Raw genomic sequence first — 8,827 nt, 5'->3', positions numbered from 1 at the left:
ATTGGCCTTCCCTATGTCTTGGCTTTATGTCGTTTTTGTTTCAAAAATAACCCTGGAACAACCAGGCCCAAAAGGCTAAATGACCTAATCCATTGAATCAAGTTAGCTTCATTGATCCTTTGACCATAACTCTGAGGAGCCACTGCCACAATGTAACTTATCAGCATGGCCCACTTGGTTTCAATACTTCATGAAAAATGTTAATCTTTTAAGATTCTTTACACTGTAAAACCACTCTTGATGAGAAGGAAAAAGTGGCATCGATAATCAAATAAGATGATATCAATGCCGGGAATTACGAAAAAAATAAGTTGCATGAAGGTGATGAAGACTGAGATGAAGATGACTGCAGAAAACAAAGTAGAGCTTAGGGATTTCAGTCTTAGCTAGAGAGAAAGTAATCGTAAGAGCAGGACAGATGAGAAGAGATATATCAGCTGCATAAAGGAGAGCTTTGCCAGAACACAGCAGCTTCTCTGCTCACGTCTCTCTGAAGATGGAGACTTCCCAAATGGATGAACTCTGCTTTCCACAACTCTTCAACAAATCCTGTAGGAAGCCTACGCCAGCTCAGTCAGATGTCCTGCTCGCTTACACCCTGCTGTCCTTCATCGCTCTGATCACCGCAGCTCTCAACCTGCTGGTCATCATCTCTATCTCCCACTTCAGGCACTGACAAACTTTCAGCTTAATCTTGTATATGTTCATGATTGAAAATTAACATGATTTAGCAACGCATATATTCCTTTCAATGAATGTTTCAGATAATAGTTCTGCTGTTTTAAATGATAACATATTCAAACCTGACGTTGTCTGACAAAATAGTTAAAGCAGGCACTCCTCAAAAAATGCATATCCATTCAAATGTCTTTTTTTGTGTTTTACTGCTGTTTGTTGTTACAAGCTATTGTTGATAATTTTATTTATGATGATATTCTTCCTTTCCAGGCAACTCCACACCCCCACTAACCTCCTCATCCTCTCCCTGGCTGTCTCAGACTTCCTTGTGGGCCTAATTTTGATGCCTGTTACAATCATTTTAACAGAGGCTTGCTGGTACTTGGGTGACCTGATGTGTGCTCTGTATTTAATCGTTAATTTTATCATTACCTCTTCTACGGTTGGAAACATGGTGCTCATATCCATTGATCGTTATTTTGCTATTTGTGACCCTCTACATTACACCATCAGAGTAACTCTCAACAGAACAAAAATCTGCATCTGTCTTTGTTGGATTTGCTCTGTTATCTATAATTTTCTAATTTTAAAGGACTTTCTAAGACAACCTGATTCATATAATTCTTGCAATGGAGAATGTGTAATTGTCATTGACAATATCACAGGAGCTGTTGACTTAGTTGTTACCTTTATTGCCCCCATTACTGTTATCATAGTTCTGTATATGAGAGTGTTTGTGGTGGCTGTGTCTCAGGCTCGAGCCATGCGATCTCATGTTATCGCTGTCACTATGCAACGTGCAGTTGGTGCAACTGCTAAGAAATCTGAGATGAAAGCAGCCAGGACTCTTGGTGTTGTTGTCCTTGTGTTTCTAATATGTTTTTTTCCATATTACACTCCATCCCTTATGGGTGAGGATCTTGAAAATAGTAGTTCAACCTCACTCATTGTAGTCTGGTTTCTGGATTTTAACTCCTGTCTGAACCCATTGATTTACGCCTCGTTATACCCCTGGTTTAGAAAATCTATCAAGCTCATTGTTACCCTTAAAATACTTCAGTCTTACTCGTGTGATTCTAAAATACTGTAAAGACGGACTAGGGTTGAGTTATATTCTAAAAAACCTCTGTTCAGATGGACATATTTTTGCTATTGTTGCTGAGTCAGAATGCAATATGTAATGGCTGGAGAAAAACAAGACGTTATTTATTGAAGTAAAACATATGTAAAATATATTAAATAATAGTTTTATACAAAATAAAACTTGAAAATATTACATTGTGTGGTAGAAGTAGTAGTTTTTGACCTGTGTTGATTTCAGTTTGACCAGTATTCTGGTAATGATATGTTCAATTGTTAATTTTCTAGAAAATATGCAGTACAGACTGATTGAGTATGTCGTTGGCAGAAGGTCAGTCTGCAACTTCAAACAAAAAGACAGAGCCGTCGCGTGCGTCTGTGTGTGTGTGTGTGTGTGTGTGTGTGTGTGTGTGTGTGTGTGTGAGTGTGTGTGTGTGTGTGTGTGTGTGTGTGTGTGTGTGTGTGTGTGTGTGTGTGTGAGTGAGTGAGTGAGTGTGTGTGTGCGTGTGTGCGTGTGTGTGAGCGAGAGAGAGAGAGAAAGTAGAGAAGGTTTTACTGACACATAACAGATTTGGTTCTCCAACACACTGACGATAAAATATAACAAGAACAAAAATAAATCTTGTTGAGTGCTCACACATGTTTATTTTACCATTGCCCGTGATCATTTACATGTACTTTCTCTTGAAATAATGAGGGATTAAAATGTAGGAAACCATTCATAATATTTAGGCTGACAATAAGAACTAGAGAATGCAATTCCTGAAGAAATTGCTAGTGGGAAGGCTTTATGCTGAAATGTAATGTGTAAGAAGAAAGTGAAAAATTTAGATTGAAATGATACATGAACACGGGGGCTTGATTGTGTGATGAGAGAAGAAAAGAAAGTAAAAAGCCTTGGAAAAGCAGCAGAATATTTGAACTGCAAACTTTTGAACTAACTTGATGGTGAATGATCTGTCGCCATGCCAGCGGCATTTGATGACATCCCATTATACGCTTAGACGCGTTGATGGCTGCATCGTTACCAAACCTGTGAAGTTTTGGGCCGTTTGGAGCATTTTCACTGAAGTTATGAGAAATCCGTGTTTCATGTCGGGCATTGTGTTGCCATGGCAACGGCATTTTCCCATAGATGTCTTCACGACTGGACTGTTAGCACACATGTGAAGTTTGATTACTTTTTGAACCTTTTCATAGGAGTTATAGCGACATCGTGTTTTATGGCGAGGGATGCGTTTCCATGGAAACGGCATATGGTGAGATCTCAGATTTGGCGTAGAGCTGTTGAAGCATGGACTGGTGATATACAAGTGAAGATTGGGGGACGATTGGACCGTGTCCATTGGACTTACAGCGACATCGTGTTTCATGGCGAGTGGTCTGTCGCCATGGCAACGGCATTTGATGACACCCCATAATACGCTTAGTTGCGTTGATGGCTGCATCGTTACCAAACTTGTGAAGTTTTGTGCCGTTTGGAGCATTTTCACCGAAGTTATGAGAAAACCGCGTTTTTAATGGAGAGCATTGTGTTGCCATGGAAATGGCATTTCGAAGAAATCTCAAAACTGTCCCGTAGATGTCTTCACGGCTGGACTGTTAGCACACATGTGAAGTTTGAGCACTTTTTGAACATTTGCATAGGAGTTAATGTATAGCGACATCGTCTTTTATGGCGAGGGATGCGTTTCCATGGAAACGGCATTTTCCCATAGATGTCTTCACGACTGGACTGTTAGCACACATGTGAAGTTTGATTACTTTTTGAACCTTTTCATAGGAATTATAGCGACATCGTGTTTTATGGCGAGGGATGCGTTTCCATGGAAACGGCATATGGTGAGATCTCAGATTTGGCGTAGAGCTGTTGAGGCATGGACTGGTGATATACAAGTGAAGATTGGGGGACGATTGGACCGTGTCCATTGGACTTACAGCGACATCGTGTTTCACGGCGAGTGGTCTGTCGCCATGGCAACGGCATTTGATGACACCCCATAATATGCTTAGTTGCGTTGATGGCTGCATCGTTACCAAACCTGTGAAGTTTTGGGCCGTTTGGAGCATTTTCACCGAAGTTATGAGAAAACCGCGTTTTTAATGGAGAGCATTGTGTTGCCATGGAAATGGCATTTCGAAGAAATCTCAAAACTGTCCCGTAGATGTCTTCACGGCTGGACTGTTAGCACACATGTGAAGTTTGAGCACTTTTTGAACATTTGCATAGGAGTTAATGTATAGCGACATTGTCTTTTATGGCGAGGGATGCCATGGAAACGGCATATGATGACACACCCCATAATTGACGTAGAGATGTTGAGGGCAGGACCATTAACCTTTATCTGAAGTCTGCTGCTCTGAGCATGTCAGTTGGAGTTATGACATCATCGTGTTCCATGACACAGCTGTTTATATTTGAGCTAACGAGGTGTCCAGTTTTTTTTTGTTTTTATGGTTGATTTGTGTTTTTTTATACTTCCATTTGAATTGAGAGGATATAGTGTTTATTTCTTTAAACCAATATTGGGGGGTTTGAAGGGGAATTGAGGATATTACTGTATAGGTCAATCTTGGTAGGACATTCATTTTTAACACATCCACCCATCCCCACAGCGATAGGGGTAAAGAAGTCCATCTTCTCAAGTCATCTTTAATAGTTCTAAGTAAGCATGGACCATTCATTTCGAAATTATTGTTAATTGGTGATCTGATGTTTATGCCCAAGTATCTCAATCCATCAGCTTTCCAAACAAATGAAGCAGAGCCTGTGATTAGAGTGAGTCGGACAGTTTAGTGGCATGGCTTAACTTTTACTCCAATTTATTTTATATCCTGAAAATAAGCTAAATTCTTGAATAACCTCCAGCACCTTAGGTATAGAGTTTAGTGGGTCAAATAATATTAAAAGGATATCATCAGCGTATACGTTTATTTTGAACTGATGTCCGGGTGGCACAAGGCAAGGGCTCAAGAGCTAAAATTAATATTAGAGGGGATATTGGACATCCCTGCCGTGTTCCCCGATGTAGGGGGAAAGGATCAGAAAGCATGTTGTTGCTTCTGACTGAGGAGACTGGCTTATTGTAAAGTGATTTAAACCATCTCATACAGACAAGGCCAAATCCAAATTTGTATCGAACATTAAATAAATATGGCCATTCTATTCTTTATAAGGCTTTCTCTGCATCCAGTGATATTGCCATTGCTGGGAGATGGAGGGAGATAGCGCTAAATATCACCTGGAGCAGCCTTCTCATGTTATTAGCTGACTGGCGTCCAGCTACAAATCCTACCTGGTCTAGATTCACTAGGGATGGAATAACTTCCTCCAAACGAAGGGCTAGGATTTTTGCAAGCTGTTGTTAAGAATCTTAGGGGTCGGTAGCTGCTCATGTATTGATGAACTTTCTCAGGTTTTGGAAGTAGACATAATGTGGCGCTGGTACGCATTGTTAGGGGCATTGATTGATTTTCTATCATGTCGTTATACAACATAACCAACAATGGCGACAACACTTCCAGAAAGCATTTATAAAATTCAATACTTACTCGGAACCAGTGGCGGCTGGTGCATTTTAACATGATTAAATGCAACAAATGTAACATGATTTAGCAACGCATATACTCCTTTTAATTAATGTTTCAAATAATAGATGTTCTGTTTTCAATTATAACACATTCAAACCTTACGTTGTGTGACAAAATAGTTAAAGCAGACACTCAACAACAAATGCATGTCAATTCAATTGCTTTTTTTGTGTTTTAGTGCTGTTGATTGTTACCAGCTATCATTGATAATTGTATTTATGGTGATATTCTTCCTTTCCAGGCAGCTCCACACCCCCACTAACCTCCTCATCCTCTCCCTGGCTGTCTCAGACTTCCTTGTGGGCATACTTTTGATGCCTGTTGAAATCAAACTGAATGCAAGGTTTAAGCATGGATTTAATCCACTGATATATCCTAAAGATGTCATGTTTTATTTCGGACTAAAGTAAAGTCACATTTTGATTTCAATGAGAGGACTACTGTCGCTGGCGGAGGAACTCTGTGGAACTGCAGCGGGGATCCAATTGAGGCGGAGTGATACGTGAACCTAGTCTGAAACACCGGCTAGGACCGTGACGGACGGTAACTGTGTGGAATGTGGTTACCAATTCACAATGAACCCTCTTTTTCGTATTCTGTAGATTTTCTAAAAACTTTTCGGAAACTATTGAACCATTATGTAAACACTCAAATGTTTTGTTTTGTATTTGAAACAATGTACAACTGTTTACAATGTATGTAAACTTGCAATTAAAGTTAATATGACTAATAGATCTAAGTTTAAATAAATGTATTATTACAATCTTCTTAACTTGAAATGATGAGTTATATAAATGTAGAACTTGAAAGTATGAGTTATAATAATACTGAAATGTGAGTTTATTTGACTAGGTTAATAACGTGTTCTTGCACTGATCAACTCTGAGTATAAAGTGAAATCAACTTAGACAAGTTAAAAAACAATGTTAACACAACTACAACCTTTAAGTCATATCAACGATATGTACTTGAGTTCATGAGTTGAAACAAAGTTTGTCTTCAAGTTGACTTGATTTGCTTTTTCAATGCAGCAGGTGGACTTTCATTTTCAATTTAAACTGACAAGAAATGTTTTACTGTGTAGTCTCACCACACCAAGGCCACTGACACCCTTTAATTAATCCTTTCAGAAGTAAATGGTTTTACTTTGTACAGGAAGTATAAGGAGGCTTCTAACAAAGGGGGACAGCTAAGCACGACAGCAAGATGTTCAACACAATTGGTCAGATCTTCCTTTGAATACCTTGGCATAAGCTTTTCCTGGGTGGTTGAGCAACATGATACCTTGATATAAAAGAGGAGTTAGCCCTTGACCATCACTCAAGATTAAAGAGACATGTCTGCCAGAAACCTGAACAATGTCTAGACCCTTTAATATTCCTGGGCAAATCTCATCCATACCTGGCGCTGTGATATTGGGATATGGGTAAAGCTTCCCTATAATCTTCCAACTTTTCATTATCCATCGACAACATTTTGGATGTGTTTGGGAGCCCTTCAAAGTGCCTGACAGTATCAGGATATCAGCAGCTCTCCTCCTGAGCTGAACACTCTGAAACCCTGTGTCCCTTTCCTGAGTCATCTGGGGGCTGCCAGAACTTTCTTGAGACGAACCAACAGTCAATCTCATTGGCCTTCCCTATGTCTTGGCTTTATGTCGTTTTTGTTTCAAAATAACCCTGGAACAACCAGGCCCAAAAGGTTAAATGACCTAATCCATTGAATCAAGTTAGCTTCATTGATCCTTTGACCATAACTCTGAGGAGCCACTGCCACAATGTAACTTATCATCATGGCCCACTTGGTTTCAATACTTCATGAAAAATGTTAATCTTTTAAGATTCTTTACACTGTAAAACCACTCTTGATGAGAAGGAAAAAGTGGCATCGATAATCAAATAAGATGATATCAATGCCGGGAATTACGAAAAAAATAAGTTGCATGAAAGTGATGAAGACTGAGATGAAGATGACTGCAGAAAACAAAGTAGAGCTTAGGGATTTCAGTCTTAGCTAGAGAGAAAGTAATAGTAGGGGCAGGACAGATGAGAAGAGATGTATCAGCTTTGAGCTTTGCCAGAACACAGCAGCTTCTCAACACGTCTCTCTAAAGAGGAAGACTTCCCAAATGGATGAACTCTGCTTTCCACAACTCTTCAACAAATCCTGTAGGAAGCCTACTCCAGCTCAGTCAGATGTCCTGCTCGCTTACACCCTGCTGTCCTTCATCGCTCTGATCACCGCAGCTCTCAACCTGCTGGTCATCATCTCTATCTCCCACTTCAGGCACTGACAAACTTTCAGCTTAATCTTGTATATGTTCATGATTGAAAATTAACATGATTTAGCAACGCATATATTCCTTTCAATGAATGTTTCAGATAATAGTTCTGCTGTTTTAAATGATAACATATTCAAACCTGACGTTTTGTGACAAAATAGTTAAAGCAGGCACTCCTCAAAAAATGCATATCCATTCAAATGTCTTTTTTTGTGTTTTACTGCTGTTTGTTGTTACAAGCTATTGTTGATAATCTTATTTATGATGATATTCTTCCTTTCCAGGCAGCTCCACACCCCCACTAACCTCCTCATCCTCTCCCTGGCTGTCTCAGACTTCCTTGTGGGCCTAATTTTGATGCCTGTTACAATCCTTTTAACAGAGGCTTGCTGGTACTTGGGTGACCTGATGTGTGCTCTGTATTTAATCGTTAATTTTATCATTACCTCTTCTACGGTTGGAAACATGGTGCTCATATCCATTGATCGTTATTTTGCTATTTGTGACCCTCTACATTACACCACCAGAGTAACTCTCAACAGAACAAAAATCTGCATCTGTCTTTGTTGGATTTGCTCTGTTATCTATAATTTTCTAATTTTAAAGGACTTTCTAAGACAACCTGATTCATATAATTCTTGCCATGGAGAATGTGTAATTGTCATTGACAATATCACAGGAGCTGTTGACTTAGTTGTTACCTTTATTGCTCCCATTACTGTTATCATAGTTCTGTATATGAGAGTGTTTGTGGTGGCTGTGTCTCAGGCTCGAGCCATGCGATCTCATGTTATCGCTGTCACTATGCAACGTTCAGTTGGTGCAACTGCTAAGAAATCTGAGATGAAAGCAGCCAGGACTCTTGGTGTTGTTGTCCTTGTGTTTCTAATATGTTTTTTTCCATATTACACTCAATCCCTTATAGGTGAGGATCTTGAAAATAGTAGTTCAACCTCACTCATTGTAGTCTGGTTTCTGGATTTTAACTCCTGTCTGAACCCATTGATTTATGCCTCGTTATACCCCTGGTTTAGAAAATCTATCAAGCTCATTGTTACCCTTAAAATACTTCAGTCTTACTCGTGTGATTCTAAAATACTGTAAAGACGGACTAGGGTTGAGTTATATTCTAAAAAACCTCTGTTCAGATGGACATATTTTTGCTATTGTTGCTGAGTCAGAATGCAATATGTAATG

At 39.4% G+C, this 8,827-nt stretch overlaps 2 protein-coding genes across 2 annotated transcripts; both read left to right on the top strand.

The window, feature by feature from the left end:
* Window positions 1–511: 511 nt before the first annotated feature.
* LOC307029728 (trace amine-associated receptor 13c-like) lies at window positions 512–1,768 on the top strand (the record flags this gene model as incomplete). Its single annotated transcript, XM_079665809.1, has 2 exons — window positions 512–669; window positions 949–1,768. 2 exons carry the CDS (start codon window positions 512–514, stop codon window positions 1,766–1,768), a joined length of 978 nt encoding a protein of 325 aa, XP_079521935.1.
* Window positions 1,769–7,477: 5,709 nt separating this feature from the next.
* LOC307029727 (trace amine-associated receptor 13c-like) lies at window positions 7,478–8,734 on the top strand (the record flags this gene model as incomplete). The annotated part of the gene is made up of 2 exons (XM_079665808.1): window positions 7,478–7,635; window positions 7,915–8,734. The coding sequence occupies 2 exons, from the start codon at window positions 7,478–7,480 to the stop codon at window positions 8,732–8,734; spliced, it is 978 nt and encodes a 325-aa protein (XP_079521934.1).
* Between the last annotated feature and the right edge of the window lie 93 nt (window positions 8,735–8,827).

The sequence above is a fragment of the Notothenia rossii genome, assembly GCF_949606895.1.
Source record: "Notothenia rossii genome assembly, chromosome: 2".
NCBI classification, from domain to species: Eukaryota; Metazoa; Chordata; class Actinopteri; order Perciformes; family Nototheniidae; genus Notothenia; species Notothenia rossii.
Note: the sequence above shows the minus strand (reverse complement) of the source record. Positions and strands in the feature narration are given on the sequence as shown.